This window comes from Taudactylus pleione, unplaced genomic scaffold (genome assembly GCF_031769625.1).
Source record: "Taudactylus pleione unplaced genomic scaffold, aTauple2 ptg000043l, whole genome shotgun sequence".
NCBI lineage: Eukaryota > Metazoa > Chordata > Amphibia > Anura > Myobatrachidae > Taudactylus > Taudactylus pleione.
Genome location: NW_028284445.1, coordinates 4,773,107 through 4,798,873, shown reverse-complemented (window position 1 = coordinate 4,798,873; position 25,767 = coordinate 4,773,107). Strand labels below are relative to the sequence as shown.

At 44.9% G+C, this 25,767-nt stretch overlaps 2 protein-coding genes across 2 annotated transcripts in view; one reads left to right on the top strand and one right to left on the bottom strand.

Moving 5' to 3' along the window:
- Positions 1–2,162, bottom strand: part of ALG5 (ALG5 dolichyl-phosphate beta-glucosyltransferase) — a 36,455-nt gene extending 34,293 nt beyond the window's left edge. The window contains exons 1-2 of the mRNA XM_088460206.1: positions 1,952–2,162; positions 429–600 (exon numbers count right to left, since the gene is read on the bottom strand). Of these exons, the coding sequence (XP_088316332.1) occupies positions 429–600; positions 1,952–2,017 (238 nt within the window). The 5' untranslated portion in view covers positions 2,018–2,162. The remainder of the gene's footprint in view (positions 1–428; positions 601–1,951) is intronic.
- Positions 2,163–2,669: 507 nt separating this feature from the next.
- The window catches only part of EXOSC8 (exosome component 8), a 49,217-nt gene continuing 26,119 nt past the window's right edge, over positions 2,670–25,767 (top strand). Inside the window, exons 1-9 of the mRNA XM_088460205.1 lie at positions 2,670–2,855; positions 5,975–6,011; positions 6,381–6,444; positions 7,531–7,604; positions 7,783–7,828; positions 9,176–9,281; positions 12,589–12,634; positions 17,083–17,179; positions 21,801–21,921. Of these exons, the coding sequence (XP_088316331.1) occupies positions 2,710–2,855; positions 5,975–6,011; positions 6,381–6,444; positions 7,531–7,604; positions 7,783–7,828; positions 9,176–9,281; positions 12,589–12,634; positions 17,083–17,179; positions 21,801–21,921 (737 nt within the window). The 5' untranslated portion in view covers positions 2,670–2,709. The remainder of the gene's footprint in view (positions 2,856–5,974; positions 6,012–6,380; positions 6,445–7,530; positions 7,605–7,782; positions 7,829–9,175; positions 9,282–12,588; positions 12,635–17,082; positions 17,180–21,800; positions 21,922–25,767) is intronic.

The window sequence follows — 25,767 nt, the reverse complement described above, 5'->3', positions numbered from 1 at the left end:
ATTAAAGATAGATGGACTTTATTTTATACCATGTAGAGATTGATACTTATCCGGTTTCTCCAGAAAAATTGGTGTAAGCCCTGGTTACCGATACAAAATTTAAGCTTTTCCCCTTTTTTACGGTTCCATAAATAAAGCCCAGGGACAGGCACTTAACGTGATTGGCGTTAACCTAAGTGGAGACTGTTTTCCTCATGGACAACTTTACGTGGCCCTTTTGCGTGTCACGCCAAAACTAAATCTTTTCGTGTTGACGTCAGGAGGAAAAACAACTAATGTCGTCTACAAGGCAATCTTATTAGACCTCGGTTACAAGAGACTATCACTGTAAATTCAAAATTGCTCCCGTGTGAAGCTAGTAATGAATAAATTGTATTTCTAAGTTTAGTAATTAAATGTTTGCATGGATTATATCCTGTCCCACTTACACCGTTCTTCTTCGTTGTAAGCAGGCACCACGACAGACAGGTCTTTTTCCGGGTGGTCATGAATACTGGGGAATAGCTTCTTTTCTCCTTTACTGGCAACGAAGAACTTTTCTGCCTCGTGTCGATGCAGATTTGGCATTTTCTTGGCAGTTACATGTGCTACAACCGCAACCTGGGGAAAGATAGTTCAGGCATTATGTTGTGTCGGCATTTCACATTAAAACATAAGAGCATAATGTACCCATAACCAACTTGCCAATTTATTCATGTTTAAAACATTTAATATACCCAAAATTAAATGTGTAGACTGTGGAGAAAGATGTATATTACCATGTAGCCAATTCTGCACACACACTTATTCATTATCTAACTGTACAAGACAAAGGACCTTAGGTGACACATTTACCACTTTGTCAGCATAAAGTTTTTTTTTTTTTTTTAAAGTACACAGCTTAGAAATGTCGCTATGTATGCAGACTCCACCTTACCTTGTGCTACTGCATTACGGACTGTAATAACTGTTGGATGCTCTGTCACACATCGAGAATTATAGTTACTTCCTGAAACTAGATGCTACAGATATGACTGTCATTGTTACAAGAATAATGAAGTTGGGAGAGGCATTGCTCATAGCCACATGTATATTTATTTTCAGATTTAAGGTGCCTATCCATTAGGTGACCTGAAAGTCTGAACGTCTAGCGATCAGACCTTCAGGTCGCCGCGGGGCAGGCAACGCACTGAACATCTCCAGTGAACGAGCCCGACCTCCTATCTCAGAACACGCCGAACCTGACGAGCGTTGTCAGATTGACGGGCATGTTCCGTAGATAGTCGGGGTCGGCAAAGACCCAGCGTGCACGCGCATCACTGGTCTTTGCCGGCTAACAATTAGCAGACTTTCCTAACAATCCAACCAAAACCTCCTGCTAATGAATAGGCTGCTAATGAATAGGCCCCATTAATGTTGCATATCTCCTCACTCATGGAAAGTCCAGACAAAATGCACTAAAGCCGTTTAATTCATAAGCCAGGTATGTGGTTTTTATACATATTCTGTTATAGAGTTAATAGAATATATATCAAAACAGTGTACACTAGATAGGATGGATATTACAATCATAGTCACTTGTAAGAAAAGATTATATGTATTTTATTACCTGCAATACTGAATATTATTTACCGTATGCCTGAACTGAAGCTAACAATCTTAGTTATGCAGATGGTCCCTGCAAGTATGATAACAGACAACACAAAGGTCTAGTTTGCTGATTTTATCTCTGGATCCCTTGTGGTCCTTAATAATAATTATAGTAATAATAATAATAATAAACAATAATATTATAGATGTCAGCAACTGCAAAACACAGAGTAAGCAGCAGACACTTAGGATCTCTGCTGTGGGTGATGCTGAGATTTTGGCCATAAAGCCAGTCATAGTGTAACTAGTCCTGGTCCCCCAGTGATGTGACAGGCAGTAAGATCACAATGTGTTATGCAGCAGGCAGTGTCAGGGTCCTCACCAGGAGCAGAAGGAGAGCTGCCAGAACAGCCAGCAGCTGGAGCAGGTCACACAGGCAGCCGAGCATGGTCTCCGCTGCATCCCTGTCTCCCCGCAGCACCGTGAGTATGTGTGTGCAGTAGCCGGGGACTGCTCTCTTCCGGGACACGGTGTACACAAGGGCAGCATATGCCGGAACCTATAGCGCTCCTACACCTATGCGGAAGTGACAACGTCAGATGATCCAGACACTCTCCCACACACTCAGACCCGGCAGCCGCGCAAGCTCCGAGCAGCGCCACCGTGTGGCCGCAACATATATTAGCCGACCCTACAAGAATCTTCCTTCACTAATCCAACAACCATATAGGAGGAATCAGTATGAGGCATCTGTTCAGGCAGCGGACTGATTTTTTTTTTATTCAAGTGATAATTTATATGTTGATACTAGAGCTAATAATGACACTGCGTTGGCCGGCATTCTCTATTAATGATAATTAATAAGTGGGAAAAGCAGAAGCGGAATATTTAGAACACTAAACTGGTTCCTGTTGACAGGTCTGATACACGATCATTGGCATTTTTTTAATCTATACTTGGACATTCATAATAATACACGTTATTCATATTAGAGTGGGATGATGGAACAAACAGCTCTGTCAATGCAGTAGTAATTGTAGTTTTCATCCTGGTAATGCTGTTCTCATATGTGGCCAGCAGGGGGCGCATAGCGGAGTCTGGGTTTCATATGGATGTCTTTCCATATAGGATGTTTGGTGCATGCTCTCCAGCACATGTTCCTGTGACTTCCTCTGTCGTGCAGCTGCCTGGACAGGTTCCTCTCTGCTCATATTGCATTATTGTCACCGGGGATATCATCATCGTGTGACACATGCTGAAGGGGTAGCGATGGCTGCAGGTTTCAAGTGAGTTAAGTAGAAACCACATGTGTAGTACTGAGCCTGTGCATCCTCTGGTGGTGCTGGTCTGGAAGTGATATATATGAAAGTGTAGCACTCACATGTGTAGTACTGAGCCTGTGCATCCTCTGGTGGTGCTGGTCGGGCAGTGATATATATGTCTAGCACTCATATGTGCAGTACTGAGCCTGTGCATCCTCTGGTGGTGCTGGTCTGGCAGTGATATATATGACAGTCTAGCACTCACATGTGTAGTACTGAGCCTGTGCATCCTCTGGTGGTGCTGGTCTGGCAGTGATATATATGACAGTCTAGCACTCACATGTGTAGTACTGAGCCTGTGCATCCTCTGGTGGTGCTGGTCTGGCAGTGATATATATGACAGTCTAGCACTCACATGTGTAGTACTGAGCCTGTGCATCCTCTGGTGGTGCTGGTCTGGCAGTGATATATATGACAGTCTAGCACTCACATGTGTAGTACTGAGCCTGTGCATCCTCTGGTGGTGCTGGTCTGGCAGTGATATATATGACAGTCTAGCACTCACATGTGTAGTACTGAGCCTGGGCATCCTGTAGTGGTGCTAACTATAGTTATATACTATAGTTATGAATAGTTGGCTATTAATGCAACTAACTGACTGAATCACTTGCTGTGTAACGGAATTATTCTCAGCTGTAACTTCTATCATACAGGCACAATCACTATGTGCACCATTCATACGTTCAACAGCGAAATCCCAGACTTCTGAAGTTGTACTTGCAGGGGTTACAAGTTGTGTGGTCACTGTGATGTTCTGAGATATCACTAGCTGCTTGTAAAGTGATAATATACTTTGTCAGAAATAGACTTATGATCGCGTCCTCCTATATTATTAGAGTGTTGGTAAATGAGTCGGGAACAGCAAGCTGGGGTCTTGATATTTTGTAAATTTAACTGTGTTTTGTCTATTAACACAATAATAGTAAAACTGTAATATAAAACTATACCGACAGCAATTCACAGGGCCAGTTCGGAAATGTTATGCCAATTGCTCTGTGCATGGGCCTAAAACAACTGTCAGTCCTGATCACCGTCTGCATTGGATTGTACAGATATCTTATATATAACATTAATTTGTTTGTCCGGTTATGCATTCTGACACCCCTGCACCGATTGGCATGAAATCAACGCGATGTGATCCAGTTGGATCCTGGCCAGGTTTTAAGGGGGGGGGGGGGGTTAGCATCCTGGTCGGACCTCCTGTTGATGTACGCTGGGCAGAACTTTGAGCAGGGGAGCCTGTTCTGGGCCTTCCACTGGATGGATTTGGACGAAAACTTAACAGAGTGGTAATATTGGATCCCAGAAGACATACTAGGGGGGTTGAGATCCCGGTTGGACCTCCCGTTGGTGTACACTGGGCAGAACTTTGACCTGGGGATGGTCTGGGATGCCTAATGGAGCGTTTGAGGTCCCGGCTAAGCTGCTAATTATTTTTAAAATGTTGACAGTTACATCCAACTCTTTGGTAATTTAATATCTTGGAGACTTAAACCCGGGCAGCGCCAGGTACTTCAGTTAGTCCCTTATATACCTAACGCATGGAATGGGGATTGGGGGTTCCATAATAGCTGCATGTTATGTTTCTGCATGATTCTGTGGTTACTTTTTTGTGCAAGCAAAAATGTGTGATGTTTTCAGAATGTAAGCTCTTACGAGCAGGGCCCTCTTCCCTCTTGTGCTTCTCCTTCTCTACTTTCATCCGCTTCTTACTCCCCACTAGGGCACCAAATAAATGGCTGCTTTGCTCTGTTGCTTATGTGGGTGTTATGGTCGCTAATGTAGCAATGTATATTATCCATGTCCTTGTCCTTTACTGTAAGTCACTGGTCACCTATTTGTCTATGTACTATGTAAGGCGCTGCGGAACACTTGTGGCGACATATAAGTAAATGATAATAATTACCATAATAGCCGTATTGTGCGCATAAACCTAATGCTCAAGTCTACTACAGAACCTCACGACTGACTGAATCCCCATATATGTTCTTTCAAAGCTAACACGGGAAGGGCTGTATGTACTATAACACGTTCCACTAAAAGAAACAGCAAGAAAAAAAACAACGATGTAATAAGATAGTTTATGGAGAGTGTGAGGAGGAGATGAGCCTGATAATGGGCCCAGGAGGGTACACCTGAACTATTTATCTCCAATTCCACAACATTTATTTACAAAAATCTTTTCATGAAAAGATGTAACATATCAAGTTAAAAGGTACCAGAAAGCTCATCACCACTATGGGGTTTATGTACTAAGGGCCTTATACAGCCGTACACTGCTTAACGCAGATTCCCGATGGTCAGGAATCTGTGCAGGCGCTGGACCCGAACTGCGCATGTGCAGTACGGGTCCTGCGTATTCGCACGCAGAGTGGCAGCAAGACTGTAAGTGATTGACAGTCTGCTGCCGTTTGGGGTCGGGGACGGCCTCCTTTTCACAAAACGGAGGCATGTTGCCGCTGTTGGGGGGAAGAGAAGAGTCCAGGATCTCCGTCAGCTAAGGGAGATTTCCTGGCCTCTTTCCCTCATTTGCGAAGGTTGGTCTGGGATCACGCAGATAATCCGATGCTGCGTCCATGCACGCAGTTCGGATCATTAATGCATGCAGGAGGCATGACGCCGCCTGCTGCCTTAACATAATGCAAGAACGGAATTGTATAGCTGATTGCGTGCAGTTTTGCAATTCCATCCACTACTGAATCACCCTCGAAGCCTTGGAGAGAGAGAAAGTACCAACCAATCGGCTCCTGTCATTTTTTTAAACAGCCTATAATGTGGCAATTGGGAGCTTATTGGTTGGTACTTTATCTCCGTCTACTTTATCTCTCTCCAAGGCTTAGTACATAGACCCCATATGAGGGATATTATTTACTCGGAGGGAATTGCTAACCTCTCTGGTAAGGACTGCACGGATAGGGCCACATGAGTATAGCATGGCACATAATTATGGTTTGTTAGATATATTTATTTACATACTTCATAGATGCATTAGTTAAACTGTTCTATGTTATGTATTTTATGTTATGTATTTTACAATTATATTGTTTTTCCATTGATCTTCTCTCTTTTGTTTCTCTCTACAGGACCGTAGAACCATTAGAATATTACAGAAAATTTCTAGTAAGTAAACTGGTGGTCAGCTATATTGCTGTGATGGTAATAATGTACTCAGGAGTTATAACATTAGAAAATGCAAATCAAATTTTCCTCTGTAGCACCCTCTACATTATTACATATTAATTTCTACAAACTGAAATGCATAAATTCATCTCGTTATTGAATATTTTGCCTGGAGACAACCTTTCACATGTTGGTAAGTTGGTCCTGCAGTAGGGTGTTATGTCTGAGCTCTTGGCGCCATGCACTGATATTACATTATAAGGTAGCGGGATAATTCTGATAGAGTATTTAAGGGTCTCCAAGACTTCACACTTCTGCTTTTTTCATTTAATTTTTTTGGACGCTTTTGTTTATTGTATTTTTTTGCAGAAAGAGAATTGTCGACCTGATGGACGAGATCTAAACGAATTTAGGACAACCACAATAAATGTTGGTAAGTGTCAGATAACCGTTGGGTAGCCCATTACGACTGTCCATTTGACCTGTTTCTAGATTAAATTATTACATATGCCGGCAATGGCACCTTATCTCGCACCCCTCGCGGCCAGCTCTCAGCCTGAACTCGCTCGAGTTTGTTTGTAGCCCTATGGGGCTGCCAGCACTTTTGATCGCGTTCAGGCAGCCATACAGTGTAGCTGTTGCCGTGGTGACTTGCACCCGCAAGGACATTGCAGCTAATTTGATTGACCCCTTAGTGTGAATATGATACAGAAACCGGGCTTAAACCAGGCCGTATGCAGCATGGCACCCACTGTCGCTCCTTCTCTCCCGGCATCGGCAAGTGTGTATGCACCTGCTGATGCCGGGTCCCGCCGCCTAAGATATCACCCTGGGTACACATAGGCTATTGTGTATCCAGCATAAGAATCTGTCGAATGATTGATAAATTACCGTTCGCCAACGGACCCTATCCAACCAGATGGAACGCGAACAGTATAGCAAAGAAACAAGGCTGACAATCCACGTGTGCTTAGTTGATAGACTTAACCACATATCATTACAGCTGTAATTGCAGCTAAGGATGCCTATAACAAGTGTTAATCTTTCATAAATATAAAAAAAAAATTCAGAGTACTTTGTTGATCAGTGACCACAATTCTCTAATAAATGCTTGATGTAAAAAAAATAAAATATGAAAAATTTCAAAGGGCGGGGGGATTTTGGGGCTGGTGAAACATTTTTGCAGCCGCTGTATATTACATCAAGCATTGGTCTGTTTAGGTGTCTTTCATTAGTAAATTTCTCTGTTCTCACCATGAATAACAAGAATGATGCCTCTTGCCAGCATGGAAATTGCGCTCTATAAATTCCCTATGTGAGAATTCAGCATAGTTTTGAAGACCTGCCAGAGGACATGTGGCATTTATTTTGTTAATTTTTAATATTATAATCTAAAACATCTGTGGCCATGAAACTATTTGTATTGATTTTTTTTTTTTTTTTTGTATGTAATACATTTTTTTTTTTTTTTTTAAATTCGGGCCTCAGAATTCTTTTTATATATTTAATTTTATTACAGGGTCTATTACAACAGCAAATGGTTCAGCTTTAGTGAAGCTCGGGAACTGCACTGTTATATGTGGCATTAAAGCTGTAAGTATATATGTCTCTTCTAATCTGTGAGAGTTGCTGTTTGCGTTTGGAAAGTGCAGATTACGGGTTAATATCCGCCTTTATGTACTGTTCAAAGTTGATGTTGACATGTACTGTATCTAAATGGATACAGGTTATTAAACCTAACAAACTCTGTATTTCATGTACTTTTTTATAGGAGTTCACGACCCCTGCAATAGATGCTCCTAATAAGGGATACATAGGTGAGTAAATGTTAGCGAAATATAACACAGGATTGTGCAGATGCTGATGCACATTTGAGCTGTCTCCTACTTTCTGGGTTTGGCCAGTGGACCGGGGAAACCTCATTAACTAATATGTATAAACCCTATGGAAAACACTAAGGGTCCCGTACACATGAGTGAATTGAAATAGGAGCCGCTGGGCAATTCTGCGGCCTGCGTTGGTACATGCTCCGTTCGCCTCCGTGTTTCACTGCTGTCTATGTATCAAAAAATTGCTCCCGTCCACTGAAAAATCATCAGCTCTGCAGCATTACCGGCCCTTTCCTTCAGCCAGTGTTGTGTTCAGAACAAATTGCGGGGAACTTTGAAGGTGCACTACTCAGGGCAAGTCCTTATGAGAATCTCTACAAGCCCTCACTTGGTCCCCCCCTCCACTTGGTCCCTTCCTGCTTGTTGTCATATTTGTTACAGCTTGTAATGCTTATTCATAAGGCCTGCTTATATCTTATTATAGATAGGTGTCTTTTTCATTGATCAAATGTATTCATTTCAATTATTATGGACTAAGGGGGTCATTCAGACCCGCTCGTGAGCGGCAGTACGCTCACAAGCGGGTCGATGTCCCCCACTGCGCATGCGCACGACGGAGGGAGCTCCGTCCTGCTCATGCGTGAGACCCGGAGAGCGACGGGCTCTCCATCGCTCCGGGTCTCGCACCAAAGGGGGCGTGCTGTCGATGTTGATTGACAGCACGCCCCCTTTGGTGGGCGTGCCGGGGGCGTGCCTGCCAGACGGAGGCGTTCCCATGGGAACGCCTCCCGTCTCAAGCCGGCCCCACTGACATCACTAGTGATGTCAGTGGGAGTTATTTTGGCTCTGATAGAGCCAAAATCACTCCAGGGCTTGCGGCAGCGAGACCCTACCGCAGGGTCTCCGTCGCAAGCCCGATGGTCAAGACCATCGCGACCATCCTCATGGACGCTCGCTATAGCTGTGGGTGGTAACCCACAGCTATGCGAGCGTCCATGAGGACGCTCCAAAAAAAGGTAGGAGGGCCCTGATTCAGAGCGAGCGCTCTGGTCAGAGCGTTCAGCTCTGAATCAGGCCCTAAGAGTAATGTGCGGCTATTTTCAAATTCCAAGATTGCCCCTGAAGTAATTCGGTTGCCTATCGCTGCTTTTGAAGAATTTCTGGATTTGTGTCTAAATAACATAAGTGATTAGTGAGAACAAATTATTAACAGTCTAGATAAGTCTTCTCACGTCCGCTATCACTGAAAACCATCTATAGAAATCGGCCATTGCATTTGCTCGTTAACCTAACATAGACACTTTCTCTAAGACCATCTGTATTCTGTATTTTCAGTGCCTAATGTAGAGCTCACACCATTGTGCTCCCCTCGGTTCCGCCCCGGACCTCCCGGAGAAGAGGCTCAAGTTGCCAGCCAGTTCATTGCAGATGTCATTGAAAAGTAAGAGACTTAAATAAGTGTTAGGACAATGTGTTTTTTTTTTTTATATATATATTTATTTTTAAGAGAGATGTGCTGCATATTTTCAGGAAGGATTTCAGATTAAACATTTATTATTTAGTTTCATTGGAATATGTTTCCAAAACATCAGTAGTTTAGTTGCAATTTTTAGTCACTGTGGACGAACATCATCTTCTACCCTTTTGATGATTAATATTATCTGGCTATCCATATACACATTCTAGAAACATTCAACTGTCAATCATGCCTCACTCAGCATTTATAATTGTGTTTTCAGATTTGTGTAAATACTACAGAACATGAGATAAAATACATACAATTCTGCATACTCCTGAATGATATGGGAAACATGGATTTGCTTATAATGCTTTGTATTATAAATGCAATACTATAGAGAGGATGTCCACCTATTATCTATATAACAAGCGAGAAAGTGTGTGTGTGTTTGTCTGTCTGTATGTTCTTTATTCATGGCCATGTACGTAGCTAAACCAAATTTGGTTTGGTGGTGTAGTGTTACTAGGATTAGGTTTTTGTTTGAATTTCATCAGGGCTATGGAGGTCTACATGGTGCCCCCCAAGTAGGCTGTGGAGTCTCTGATTTGAAATTTTGTTAAAGTAAGTTCGCTCAGGATGTCTTCCGGTGCCTAAAACTGCACTGATCTGAAGGCACAGGCTGATATGTACCAGTGGGGGGCAGGCAGAGCTCCAACGGAAGAGCAGTGAGTCAGAAGATCAACTGTCACACTGCACCTGCACTGACAGTTACTAAATTCCTCCAAGCACATTTCATATGCCATGCTCTCCAGTGTTGGTCTGCAGAGATTTCTGGATGGCATTGATTTCTGTTCTGCACTGATTTCTGAAACAACAGTGATTTGGGTAGCTTTACTGATTTCTGCTCCTGATATACCCCATTTCAAGCAGTCTGAGAATACGCCTGCCTGCATTGTCATTTACTCCTAAATTGCATTGTTATCCAGGTGTGAATGACTTATGTGTTCACTGTCAAAGCTTTCCCACTTTAGTATACCACATTTAAACTAAGGGGGTCATTCAGACCCACTCGCGAGTGGCAGTACGCTTGCAAGTGGCTCGATGTTCCCCACTGCGCATGCGCACGGCGGAGGGAGCTCCGTCGTGCGCATGCGCGAGACCCGGGGAGCGACGGGCTTTCCATCGCTTCGGGTCTCGCACCAAAGGGGGCGTGCTGTCGATGTTGATTGACAGCACGCCCCCTTTGGTGGGCGTGTCGTGGGCATCCCACTGACATCACTAGATGATAGAGCCAAAATCACTCTAGGGCTTGTGGCAGGGAGACCCTACCGCAGGGTCTCCGTCGCAAGTCCGATGGTCGCGATGGTCAAGACCATCGCGACCATCTGTTTGGCCGCTCGCATATGTTGTGAGTGGTCACCCACAGCTATGCGAGCGGCCAGGAGGCCGCTCCATTTTCATGAAGGAGGGCCCTGATTCAGAGCGAGCGCTCTGGTCATAGCGTCCGGCTCTGAATCAGGCCCTAAGTTTAGTTCTTTTCACATCTCAGCCTTCAAAAGTGTGGTCCTTTTCAGGACCATTCACTGTTAAAGCACAAGTAAAGACTAAGGGGTAAATTTACTAAGGATCGAGTTTTTTTAAACACTATTTGCATCACGAAACTCAGGAGATTTTCCCATTTTTAAACTCGCAAAGAAGTGAGTTTAGCTGAAAATGAGTTGGCTGATGGTGAAGCAGATCGAGATTTCTCCCCTGAATAGAAAGTTTAGATGAGATTACTCACCCGAGATTGCAGTGTCTTCTCTGCAAAACTCTCCCGGGCAAGCAGCCTGCACATATCAGTAAGATATGTGAAGACTGCTTGTGTGGTCTACCTGTTAAACAAGGTTAAAACTTAAAGTCGGGGAGGGTGGAGGGTCTCCACCTTCTCTGACATCCCCATCTTGGGCTGAACGTCTTGGGATGTTAATGCTCTGGCCCTGGGGACCCGGTGATAGGGTCTCCTTGCTGTGGCATTACACCCTGGTCGATTTTTGTCTGGTGCTCGTTTTAAATATAGGGGAACCCATACGCATTCCCCCCCTATATTGAAAACAAGCACTGGCCCTGCAGCCAGGTGCTGGTTCCTAAATTACGGGGGGAACCCTACTCGTTTTGTTCTCTATAATTTTAGGAACCAGGACTGGCTGAGCATTCCGAGACTGGTTATGCTTTTGGTGGGGGAAGGGGGGAACCTACGTAAATTTTTTTAAATATAAAAACACTTTAAATTAGGTACACATGCAGAAACATACACAAATCACACTGATCTGTGTACGTTTCTGCAAAACTCGCAGCTCATGAGGTGGAGTGCTTGAAACTTCAATTTCTCTGCGAGTTTGCTCCAATTTTACCTGAGATTCTTGGTAAGTTCCTGAGTTGCACCTTTTTCATGAAAAGTACTTCCGAGTTTGCCCGATGGTGAGTTGTTTCAAGTTTGCGATCTCACCCGAGTTTTACGAGTGAGAAGAGAGAAATCTCTCCCAAACTCAAGAGTTTGTCTTTAGGCATATTTTTCATATTGCAAATTTACTAAACTCACCCAAGATTGTCATCTCGACCAAATTCGATTCTTAGTAAATTTACCCCTAAGCTTCAGAATAGTCATGCCACCCAAAAAAAATGAACCAGTCTGGGTTGCAGCTCCTTAGCTGCTATAAGTAAATAAAGACAAAAATTAAAGAGAACTGGTTCCTTTCTTAGACACTCACCTCTTCATAGAAGCCTCTCAGCCTTCCTCATAACCCCATTAGTCTACCACCCTAACCTCCCACCTATCTTTTCTCCAAGTTACACCCCTCTCTTTAGACTGTAAGTCTGCTCGAGCAGGACCCTCTTTCCTTGTTCTCTCTTCCTAGCACTATCCCTGTCACCAGTGCACTTCTGTTCCTCTGGCTCCCATCCCCAACCTGCAGCTCATGAACATGTGTGTCCGGCCATGTGGTGGTTATAGGACCATCGAATGCTGATTCACTTTCTACTTTCTCCCTCCTCAAGCAAATTTTCATTACTCACTTTTACTAACCACGAGTTACTCATTCCACCCTGCGTTTGGTTGTATCCTTTAGTTCTAGTTGTCCTATGTGTTGGTGTATAATTATATTGTTATTCCCTGCACAGCACTGTAGACACCTGTGGCACCATGTGTATTTATTTGTAAAGTATAGGACCCCTTTAAACTGAGCAGCTTACTAACACGTGCCTGCGAATAAAGATCAAATGAATCACATTTCATTTGTGTTGTGTCTAGTTCACAGATAATAGAGAAAGAAGACCTGTGCATCGCCAGCCACAAAGTATGGACATACCTATTTTATGTATTTATTCATGTGTACTCATTTGTGTTATTTACCGTATATACAAAATGCACTGGATTATAAGACATACCTAAATTGTAAAGGGGAGACAAAACTTACAGATCTGTCCACATACATCTACAGATTGGTCCTCATACATCTAGCCTCCTTGCGCATGAAATAGTCCTTCTAGTCACACCATGCAGGTGCGCGACTCGGTAGCGCTGAGTGTATTTTTGTGCAACTTTTCCCCTTGTACAGTGTCTTATTCACACAGCGATGCAAATAGGAGGCACAAGACTCTTCTGCTGATTAAATGATATATGCAGCACGCCTATATTCTGTGTGACTGCGGGTGTATCTGCATACGAAATGCTTGGTCACAGTCTCACAGCCGCTTACACTGTAACGTAGCATTTTTCATGCATATACTCCCTACTAATCGATCTCAATTGTTACTTAGTTCTAGCATATGATAGCCAAGTAGTGTTTCACACATACTGCTATACAAATGAATATTTTCATTCACACGTTCATCCAATATATATTAATTTTGTCTCAGTACAGTGGGTTCACACTAGGGATGTGCGGGCTCGGATTAGTTCAGATTTTTCCTGCCAAAAATCGGGTCTCAGAAAGGGGCAAATTGTCATCTTTCATGGACAAACATCATCATTCCTGGACAACAGTCCAGGAATGATGATGTTTGTCCATGAAAGATGACGTTTTGCTCTTTCTGAGACCCGATTTTTTTTCGGGAAAAATCCTAACTTGGCGGGAAAATCCTAACTAATCCGAGCACGCACATCCCAAGTTCACACTGACCGTTTAGGGATTGACGGTGCGTTTTAGTTTGCTTGATATCATAGTTACTGTCCACCTTTGAAATGTTTTGTTTAGCCCTATGAAGAATGCTTTCTAATACCTAGGATTATGAATATATCTGGATTGTGTGTGTTCCAGGCTTGGCTTTGGCTGCTTGTTTTATACAGTGCCCTGAAAAATAATTCTGCTCCCATCCTTTCGATCAGTGTTTAGAATCTTGCAGCCAGGAATTTTAATTTTTTGGAAAAATAGTTTTTATTTGTGTGTCAGACGTACATCGTCAGAGTCCTCATCAAAAAGACAGAGAAGATGAAAATATATAGAGTCTGATTCTAAGTTGGGAGTAAAGCAAAAAAGAGCAAGTAACTGTGCACCTGGACAAACCATGTTGCAATTAGGGATGCCAGTCCTGGGATTTAGCCTCAAAACGTCCAAGCAAGACTTTAATACCGAGATTGGATGCTTCAATCCCGTGATTTCGGGTTTAGATAAGAAGCTGGTGCGGCATGCTCTACAGGGGCGCAGGCAGTCACTGTGTTGCTAAATTGTTTTGGTCTGGGCAACGCTGGCCTCTTCTGGCGGCTCACACACCCCGGGCCGTGACCTAGAAATGGCAATGTGGCAGCATGACTTCACGAGTCACGCAGTCTCACGCGGTCAGTCCAACCAGCCCACATAGTGCACTGCAGTATAAAATGAAGTGAGTGGCAGCTGAAACGGACGAGGGAGAGACTGGGAGGCAGAGCTCCTTTCTTCTCTTCTTCCACACTGCGTGACAAGTTGAAGTGACTGGACTAAGACGATTGACAGAGTCTTCAGTGGGGGCTTGGGCAGTACATCATGAATCTGTTTGATTTTTTTTTTTTCCCTGTGTTGGCCAATGTGTGTGTTAGATTCAATCTCGGGAATCCTAACAATCCTGGGATTACAAAAATGAGGCCAGATTGGATTCCCTAGGCTAGTTGCAAAGTAAGGGGTGTAAATGCATTTTTTTTTTTTTTTTTTGCGCATGCAGGGTAAATACTGGCTGATTTTGCATGTAGCCAACAAATCATGGACAGCTTTATTTTCACACAGAACTTTCACATCTAAATCTCTCTGCACGTGTCAAATCTGCCCCACCTGCAGTGCAGCATGGTTTTGCCCAGGTGCACAGTTACTTGCTCTATTTGTTTGCTTTACTCCCAACTCGGGCCCATAGTAATGAACTTTTAAACAACTGAAATATAATGTATAAGAATTGCCACCCTTGTTCAGTCATCGATTGAACCACCTCTGGCCGCCATTACAACCAGCAATCTTATTGCAGGGCTTGACAAATTTTTCTAAAATCTAGGAGCCAGGATGAAAGTGTAGGAGCCAGACCACCATCCAAAACTCCCCCCAAAAACAATTACAGGAGTGTGAGGAGCACAGCTCTGTGTGTTATGTAACTGTTATACATCCTATACTAGTCCACAAAATGGTCACAGTTGAATGGATACAGTAAAATGGAGGCTCTCTCACTGCGCTGCACAGTTCCCCTGCTCCACCCTCCAATAATAAATGACCACATTTCACATAAAATAATGGTGCCAGAAAGTACAACAAAACGCCCTCCCCTCGTGGTCACACCACTATCCCTCTGATGCCGCTTCGCAATCCCTGGACACGCATAGACCCTACTACCATAGGCCCTGATTCAGAGCCAGACGCTCTGACAGAGCGCTCTCTCTGAATCAGGGCCGGTCCTTTTTTTTTTTTTTTTTAGAGCGGCTGTGGTTGACCACCAACAGCTATAATGAGCGGCCATGATGATGGTCAAGACCATCGCGACCATCGGGCTTGCGATGAGACCCTTGTGGTAGAGTCTCATGGCCGCAAGCCCCAGAGAGCTTTTGGCTCAAACAGAGCCAAAAGCTCTCCCACTGACATCACTTGTGATGTCAGTGGGGCCGCCCCCAGATGGTAGGTGTTCTCATGGGAACGCCTCAGTCTAGGCAGCCACACCCCCGGCCCACCCACCAAAGGGGGCGTGCCGTCACTCAATATCGACAGCACGCCCCCTTTGGCACGAGGCCCGGAGCGACGGATTGTCGCTATCCGGGTCTCGCGCATGCGCACGACGGAGCCGGCTCCGTTGTGCGCATGCGCTCTGGGCCACCATCGACCCGGTTGCGAGTGCTCAGCGCTTGCGACCGGGTCTGAATCAGGTCCAGAGAGCGCTGTACAGCCAGAGATAGGAGACAGCCGGTATGTACAGAGCAGGCCAGGTTGGAGAGGAGTCGTCAGTGCAGGCTGGGACGGACACAGGCACAGCAGTCACCGCAGGCAACACTCAGCACATGCACTCCTGTGCATGATATGAACACCGCAATACTATAGGCACGAATCCCCCCCGGAGCTGATGAGGATCTGCTTCCTCCCTCACTGCAAAATCTAGTAGCCAGGCAGCAAAATCTGGTAGCCATGGCGACCTGGCCCCCGGGATTTGTCGAGCCCTGTCTTATTGTATAGGGATCTAATAATTTTTAACACCGAGCTGAAGCAATATTTGTCCATCGCTCCTGGCCCAGTTGTTTGTTCAGTCAGGTTAGTTAATGGATAGCAAGTTTCTAGTCTTGTCTCAAATTGTTAATGGGATTGAATCCAGGACTTTACCATGCTACAAGTAGATCTATCCTTGACACCTATGCAATGGTCTTGTACTCTGTCCCAGATTTGTTTAGAATGCGATCTTCTCTTTTTTTTGGATAGCCATTAACCATGCTGTAGGACTCAGAGAGGGTTATTTACAAAAGATGATCTGCTCATTTCTCTCGCGCAGGGCCAGATTAACAATGGGGCGGATGGAGCTACAGCTCCAGGCCTCCACATAAAAATAGGCCCATTGTCATGACAACATGATGTTGACTGGCCATCTGCTCTCCACACGGTCAGCCATAAATCATAAGTAGTAAAATTGTATTTCTATTTACCTCACAAAATGAAGCATTTTTTTTCTTTTACATATTAGGTAGACATTTGGGCTGAGAGTATAGGGGTGTACATGGCCACATGGCACTGGCCACACCCACACAGCACTGGTCACACCTCCTCTGCTTCTCATAAAAGGCACTTGGTCATTTTCAGCTCCAGGCCCATGTGGCCCTCAATCCGGCCCTGCTCTCGCGTGTGCAAATCTGTGCTTTCAATCACACAGGGGTATGAATACTTTTCCCACTTAATCCAAAACCCTCCAATATATTCAGAAAAACAGAAATGATTGTGCTTTGATATGCAATGGTACATCATACTTTGTGGGTCAGTTCCAAAATAAAAAATATCTGACCTGAATTTCAAATTCAGAATCTGTGGCAACAAAACGTGAAGTTACGGTTAAGAGTATGGAAAATATCTCTGGAATAGGTGTGGATTAGGACCGTGAATCCAGCTAATTTTGGACCTTCTTGCAAAACTGAGAATTTGTTTTGCAGGAAAAGATTAAGTAAATGAGACTGGTTAAGTGAGCGCTTTTTGTGCTGGGGGGGTGGCAGTCTCTGTTGACCTGGAGGGCACAAATTTTTAAAAAATGTACGGCAACGTTAAGTAGACTGAGAGAATATTTTGTAAATGTAACAGCATTTCTTGTCCTCTGCTTCTAGCTGGTATGGGTTCTTTACTGTGACCTCATATGTCTGAATTATGACGGGAATCTCCTGGATGCCTGTATATGTGCGTTAGTTGCTGCTCTAAGGAATGGTAAGAAGCTGGTTCAGCATTTAATTTTGTTGTTTTGTGTAACTGAAAACTTTTCAGAATTACCAGTCAGGATGTGGATAAATGCTAAAATGGAACTTTAGTTATTATCTGATAAATCCTTTTCTCTGCATTTCATGGAGAACACTGGAGTATAGGTGGTGCTGGAGGAGTCTGGGCATTAAATAGTTAAAGCTTGACAGCACAGGCTCCTCTTCCCCTATACCCCAACCCCTGCCCAAGACAGCCAGTTATTACTGACAAAAGTCAGAAATGAGGAGTCAAACCAGGCACACAATACGCATATAGAATGAAGCAGTGGACCTGGATTGCCCAAAACCCAAGAAACCACCCCAAGCAAAAATCAGGGGTGAAAGGGCAGGTGTCCAGTGTCCCCCATGCAATCAGAGAAAGAGAATGATCAGGTAAGAACCAAAATCCCAATTTCTCTTTCATCCTTTGGGGACAATGGAGAACATTGGGATGTCCCAAAATGGAGGGAAAGCTACTGTGCTGTGCGTAGGACCTTTCATCCAAATCTAGCGTCCCTAAAGGCAAAGTTGTCAAATCTGTAGAGTTTAATGAATGTGTGAGCAGAGGACCACATAGCCTCCCTGCAAAGATGCTCCGCTAAGGCACCACGGTGAGCCGCCATAGAAGTGCCAACTGACCAAGTGGACTTTCACCAAGTCCGAAATCAGCTTGGAAGCATGCCAACCATGCTGTTGACATCATAGAGCACAAACTGAGAATCTGAATGATAGATGACTTGGTCCTGTCCATGTAAACATGAAGCGCTCACACTAAATGCAATGAGGAAAGAGATGAGCAAGAATCTTGCTTATCGTCCACCAGAAAAGATGGCACCATGCTATTCTGGTTGATAAGGAACTTGGGGACCACCTTTGGGAGATTATTTGCCCTGGTGCGTAGGACCACTCGGTCAGGGTGAAAGATCAGATATGGAGATTTCCAAGACAGGACACTCAAGTCAGAAACACTCCGGGCAGAGCAGATAGCGAGAGGGAACACTGGCTTCCACATTAGCTATAGGAGGTCCACTGAGTCTAAAGGTTCAAAGGAATGAGTCTGAAGAACCCAGAACCAGACCCAAAGGGTCAACTAGGGTAATAAAGGGAGGTTGGATGCGAAGCACCCCTTGGAAGAAAGTCTGCACCGAAGCAATCTTATACTGGAAATGGACAGAGTTGGCAGAGACCTGGACTTTGAAGCAAGAGAGACTGAATCCTTCTTGGAGAAAGGACAGGAGTCTAGAAAGGTGAAAAACTGCTGGATCCAGCTTTCTGAGGGAACACCAGGCAGAATGGGTTTGCCACACACAATGATAGGCTTTAGCAGAAACTGGTTTCCTGGTGCAAAGCATGGTGCACACAACACAGTCAGGAAAACCCCTGGCCTCCAAGAAGGCTGTCTCAACAGCCACCCCTTCAATGCCAGGCAAGAAAAATTCAGGTATAGGAACGGACCATGAGTGTCCGGCTTCTGAGAAAGATTCCAAGGGGGAGGCCCAGGACATCCGTCTCTGATCCACATACTAGGTCCTGCATTGCCACTCTGGAGCCACCAGAATGGCCGACCCATCCTCTAGCTTCAGTTTGCGGAGGACCCAAAGCAGTATTGACACCAGTGGAAATAGGTAAATAAGACAAAAATGTTCATGGGACAGACAGAGCGTCCACCAGAATGCTTCCGCATCCTGGAACAGTACTGGGTCAGCTTGCAATTGTATCTTGAGGCCATTATGTCTATTGAAGGGTGACACCAGCATTTTACCAACAATTGGAATACAGCGTTATGGAGCAGGGGGACCTGCATGAACATCCTGATGACTAAGGTAGTTTGCCTCCCAGTTGTCGACTCCCGGGGTGTAAACTGCCAACAGAGCTGGGAGGAACCATCCTGCCCAATGAAGAATTCTGCTGACTTCTCTCATGAGTTCCGGGCTTCTTCTACTGCTCTGATTACTTGTATAGTCGATGGTGGTCGCATTGCCCGACTGGACCTTTAACGCTTCACCTGGCAGAGGGCTCTGTAGATTGTTCCGAAGTTCTGAATGTTGATCAAATTAAGTGATTCCTTGGCCCTGGAAAGTGATATTGAGAGCATCGGTTCCCCACCTCCTCAGACTCACATCTGTTTTATCGAGGACTCAGTCCTGGATCAGGAAGGGACGCACCCTGTCTAAGTGGGAGGTCTGAAGCCACCACAGCTGGGAGTGACACAGGTGCTGTGACAGGGAGAGGTGTTGGGACCGGAGCTGAAAGTGGTATTGGTTCCACTTAGTGAGGTGCTCTGCTTGGAGAGGTCTGGAGTGAATTCTACCATGTTGAAGGTGGAGTCTATTCTGCCCAGAACTCTCATGCAGATATGGACTGACACCCAGTGAGTCTATAGGAGAGACCTTATCATTTGTCTGCAAAGATATAATCTTGTCTCTGGGAAGAAAAACTCACTGGGACTGTGGGTGTCCAACAGGGCTCCCAAGTGGAGCAACTTTTGAGACAGGCTGAACTTGAGCCAATTTATGATCCATCTGTATGACTGAAGGACCTAAACCATCAAGAGGAGATGTTCCTACATGGAGTCAGGAGACTGAGCCACAATCAGGAAATCATCCAGGTAAGAGATAATTCTGACTCCCCGAAGCCGCAGGGCAGCCACCATCAAGGACATTACCTTCATGAACACCCGAAGTGCAGTTAAGAATCCAAAGGGCAAGACCAGAAACTGGTTATGATCTGAAAGAACTGTAATGCACAGGAAGTGCTGATGGTCCTCCTGGATGGCAGTGGCAGGTTCCTTGACATCCTGGGACACCATGAAATTCCCAAGTTCCAAGGCTTGCATGATTGACCAGAGAGATTCCATCTTGAACCTGAGAACCCTGAGATAGACATTGAGTTCAGGATGGGACTTCTCCACAAGGAAAAGAAACTAGTCCCTCTTTATGGAGGCGGAACTGGGGCGATGACAGTACAGAAAAGTACTGACCGACTCCTGTGAAGCCCTGGGCTTGACACGATTGAGGGGAAGACCTGTCGTGTAGAACTGCCTTGGAGGGACCTCCAGGAAATCTAAAACATAACCTCAAGTCACGATACTTCATACCCAAGAGTTGGACATTGTCTACAGCCATGCCTGGTATAAACATAGAAGTCAGCCTTCCACAGTGGGAACCCTCAGATGAGAGTCCATCCCCTCATGCAGTCTGTTTATTTGTTGGCTTAGGAACTGGCCTACGGGCCCGTCCAAGTTTACCTGCCTTCTAGACTTAGTGCGTCTGGAAGACGAACCTTGGCTCCAAGAGGAGGGCTGAAATCTGTTTGCCTTGGGGACAAAAGGAGGAAGTCCTGGCCTTAGGAACCAAGGAGGGGCGGAAGGTTGATTTGGAGACAGCCACAGCAGCAATATTTTTTATCCAGTTCAGGTCCAAAAAGTATCTCGTCATTAAAGGGAAGGGACTCCAGGGCTGCTGGGGTAGCAGAGCCTGCTGAAGATGGCCATCCGGCGTCTCAGAGGAGGAAAAGTGAGGAGAACTTTGGTGGGCTGCCTGTACAAGAGGGTGCACCAAATGGCGGCATCCCACCAATTAATCTCCCTGGGTCCAGTTCGGGTGTGACACCGACAATGCCCCCCCCCCCCCCCCCCCCCCCCCCACCACCACCAGCGGTCGCCTCTTCCACTAAGGGGGGAGTACCGCTATCCAATTTTGTGTCTTAAGTCGTTAATTTTGTAATAAGTAGCTAATGTAGTGTACTTAATACTGTACTTAGGATTAGTATTGTTAGTCGCAAAGGCGCTTGTATAGGACCTCTGTTTTTTGCTTTTTTTTTTTCAGACTATGTACTACTTCCACAATTTTGCATGTTAATTAGCTTATAATGCTCTAAGGGCCTGATTCAGAGATTTAGGGACCAACATCGCCGCGGCGTTTCTGGGCCTTGCGAGGCCAGGAAATCTGCATTCACTGACGCAGACCCTGGCTTAGTCCCTCCCGGGTCAACTGCTTGACCATCGGACATCTGAATAACCCTCGGGTTACTCGGGATGTTGCAAAGGAATTGGTATAAGGATGCATGACACAAGTCACTTGTATAGAACCTCTCTCTTTTGGGGGGGAAAAAATTGTTGAATGTGCCTTAAAAATAATCTAACCAATTTAGAAAATTTGTTGTGGATATAGATGACTTCTAGCTCAAAATTCTGAGGGTAGACTTTCAAAACGACTTATGTTACACTGAAGAGTCTATGCTGGTACATCTGCCAAGCTCAAATATTAATAGTTCCACTACAGTCATCTTTTATTACTGTTCCATACAGTCCCAAGTGTTTATAAGTCATCTAATCCCATATTCAGCATATCTGACATAAAAATAGTAAATTTGCTTTGTTTTCTTTATCACATGCAAAAAAAGTGTTCAAATAATTTCTTTCCTATAAAAACCATTCAGTACCCAGTTGGCCAGGCATATCTGGGCCCCGATAGAGTGAATGACAAGCATACTAATGAATGTACAAAGCAGGATGGATATTTGCAGTCACAACAAACAATCTGCTTCCTGGATACCCACTGAAATAATGTTATTGGTCTTTCTCTGTACAGTACAATTGCCATCTGTTATAATAAATGAAGAGACCGGCTTGGCTCAAGTGGAGTTAACATCAAAGAATGCCCTGAAAATTCAGAAACAACCGGTTTCCACATCATTTGCTGTATTTGATGAGTAAGTATTTCATGTTGAGGGCAAATTACAAAAAGATTTTTTGGACAATATGCTAAACTATGCTTTTACGCTTATTCCACCAAAATTAAAATGTAATTTGGGGTTTAATGAAGTTAAGTGACAGTCTCATTTATCTGCTTTTATTGCAGTAAGTAAGATTGTGTTTTATATATATATTTTACGTGCTAATACCGAGATACAATATTTGGTAGATTTAGCCTATACAGATGTGTTCTCATACACTATTGCCGCAGGTGCGCCAAACAGTCCTTCTCGGTGTGCCAGGTCCCGTGTGATTCAGCTTGCTGCTGAGCGTTGTTTTTGAGCCTTTTTCGCTAGAATGTGTGTCTTCGTTGCAATATGATGTAACAAAACCACTTAACAAGACTGCACTGATTAATTTCATATGCGAATGAGTCTGAATCTGTATACGAAGCTCTACAATGCAGCAACTGCTGCTTTTTTGCACACCAAGTTCCGTTGTCCAGCAAATCAGAGTAAGCTCTATTATCTCTAAATGGAGAAAACTTGGAAAAGTGGTGAATCTTTTCGGGTGCGGCCGATCTACCAAAATGCCTCTAATAGTGCATCTACGACTCACCCAGGAAGTCACAAAAGAACCCAGAGGAACATCTAAGGAACGGCAAGCCTCGCTTGCTTCAGTTAATGTCCGCGTTCATGATTCTAACATAAAAAAGAGACTGGGTGAAAATGGTATCCAAGGGAGAGATGCCAGGCGAAAACCACTGCTAACCAAGAGGAACATAAAGGCTCATCTCACATTTGCAAAGAACACACTGATAACCCCAAACCTTTTGGGCTAATGTTCTGCGGACTGATGAGTAAAAAATTTAACTTTTTGGAAGACATAGTCATAGGTCCCATTACATCTTATGAAAAGCTAACACAGCATTCCACAATAAGAACATCATACCAACAGTCAAACGTGGTGGTGGTAGTGTGATGGTGTGGTGATGCTTTGCTGCTTCAGGACTTGGGTGATGTGCAATAATTGACGGTATCAATAATTCTGCACTCTACCAGAAAATTCTGAGGTCATCAGTCCATTATCTGAAGTTCAACGGCAATTGGGTTATGCAGTAGGACAACAATCTGAAGCACAAGAGCAAGTCCACCTCTGATTTAGACTAGGCCGTTCCAAAACCTTAATTTTAAGTCCTCACTTGAATCCAATTGGGATGCTATGGCAGTTCATGTTTGAAAACCCTCCATTGTGGCTAGATTAAAGCTATTCTGCAAAGAGGAGTGGGCCAAAAATTCTCCACAGTGACGCAAAAGACTGATCTCCAGTTATCGGGAGTATTTGCTTGCAGTTGTTGCTGCTTAAGGTTATTAAGTTTTAGGGGGACAAATAATTTTTCACATTGGTGATATAAGTGTTGGAGAACTTTTTTTCCTTCAGTAAATTAAGTGATCATTTAAAAACTATATTTTGTGATTACGCAGGTTGTTTTTGTGTTTAAAATTTTTTTTGAGGATCTGACAAAATTAAGTGTGACAAAGAAGAGGCAAAAACTTTTTCTTCTTCGGGGTCCATAGGCTCCACAGGGAGACCTTGGGGTGTAGGTGGTGGATCAGGAACCCGTGCACCACGCAGTTAAAGCTTTACAGCTCCCAGGATGCACTGGTTCACTCTCCCTATACCCCGCGCCTGAGCCTAAGGCTAAGGCAGTTTTCGTTGGTGTCCGGCTGGAGTCGGGTCATCATTACGCGAGGGGCTGCTTATGCAGCCCTATAAGCTGTGTTTATTTTATGAGTTGTTTATTTTCTTTTTTTACACTTAGAGCGCGCTTCATTCCGTCACCCCCTCCGGCGCTGCAACGCCAGTTCAGGATGGGGATTTCGGCGGGAGTCTCTGGGTCCTTGCTAGCCGGCCCCCTGGACTGCAAGCCTGATGCCTGGGGACAGGTAAGAGCGGGTCATTGCGGTGACCCGCGCCGTAGCAGTCATACATCTGGTCTCGGGACAAACCGGAGGTGCTGAGCATGGATGCAGGCTCCAACCACCACAATCCACTAGACCACCAGGGTATACATGGTGCGGGAGCCAGGTCCCGGTGAGTAAAAAATCGGCAAGAGTAGGTCAGCTTCCCCATTAAAGTGGCCCCTCAGCTCAGGGCGCCATTCCCTGGAGGTCTTGCTTCCCTGAGCTGTTCTCCTCCTCCGACCACGCCCCTCTGAGGTCTCCGGCAGCCATTTCTACATCAGGGTCCATAGGGTATCCACAGGATACCCTGGGGTATAGGCGATGACGTCAGACATCGGGCACCGCAGAGTTAAGTTTTCAGCCTCCCAGAATGCACTGGGGTCCCCCTCCTATACTCCGCCCCCAAGCCAAGGCAAACCAGTTTCGCAGGTGCCCGGCTCGGAGTCGGAGCACCTGTAACAGAGGGGGGCTGCTATGGCCCCTGAAGTTTCTTCAAGGCAACTGTGGCTGCACAAAATGAGCTGCACAGCATAGATAGTGGCATATACAAAAAACAGAGTTGCAGATGCACTATGCGATCATTACTGTATACATATAAATTTATAATATAGTATTTCAGAGGTAGTTTGCATATCAATGGCCACTGATACGGGCCTGCCCACCAGCGTCAAGGTCACCTCATTGAGCAGGTCCCTAACACTCTGGGGTTCACATCTGGGACGCAGAGCACCCCAAAAGTCAGCCCAGCCAAAGACCTCCCCAGACGGCTCAGTATGATGACGATGATGTGTCGTCTGATGACGGTGAGATATTTTACTTTTCTGATCAGGAGCCCCACCGTACTAAAGAGATGGAGTCTAAGGCCCTGATTCAGAGCCGGACGCTCTGACAGAGCGCTCGCTCTGAATCAGGGCGTCTTTTTTTTTTTTTTATGGAGCAGCCTCCTGGGCGGCCAGGTTGATGGTCGCGATGGTCTTGATCAGGCTTGCGACGAGACCCTTGTGGTAGGGTCTTGTGGCCGAAAGCCCCAGAGAGCTTTCGGCTCAAACTGAGCCGAAAGCTCTCCCACTGACATCACTTGTGATGTCAGTTGGGCCGCCCCCAAACGGTAGGCGTTCTCACGGGAACGCCTCCGTTTGGGCAGCCACCCCCCGGCCCACCCACCAATGGGGTTGTGCTGTCACTCAACATCGACAGCACGCCCCCTTTGGTAAGAGACCCGGAGCGACGGAGTGCCCGTCGCTATCCGGGGCTCGCGCATGAGCATGCACTCTGGGCCACCATCGACCCGGTTATGAGCGCTCAGCGCTTGCGACCGGGTCTGAATCAGGCCCCAAGTCTAAGGTCTATATACTTGACAGTCCGTGTGCAGTCCGTGCGGCCTTGGTTATTGAGGATGACTATCTCCCCATGGCCAAATCCAAATACGGCTTCTTTAAGGATATTAACCACTTAACTGACATTCTTTTTCCAAAAACCGCTCCAAAATTGTCGGTTTCTTTTATGATTGAATTAGATCAAGAACATAATTTTAAACTTGTCCATCACTATTTTATTTGAAAAAAATATATTTTTTTAAAACCCAGTATACCATAAAAATAGCAAGTTTTATGTTATACTGTAGTGATGGCCATTGACAGCTGTACCATCGATGGTTCAACCATCTTTAGAAGCCATCAATTGTTTAGCGATTGGTCAAGATCTGTGTAGACCACAACTGCCGATGTTTCCTAAACATCAATTGAGGTTTGCCATCGATGGTGCAACATTGATGGCCACCAGCAATGGCACACGACTTGTTTTCAGTCAGATCATCGATGGTTGCCATCCCTAATCAGAGGTTCTGCGATATATATATATATATATATTATACACACACACACACACACACTACTGTGG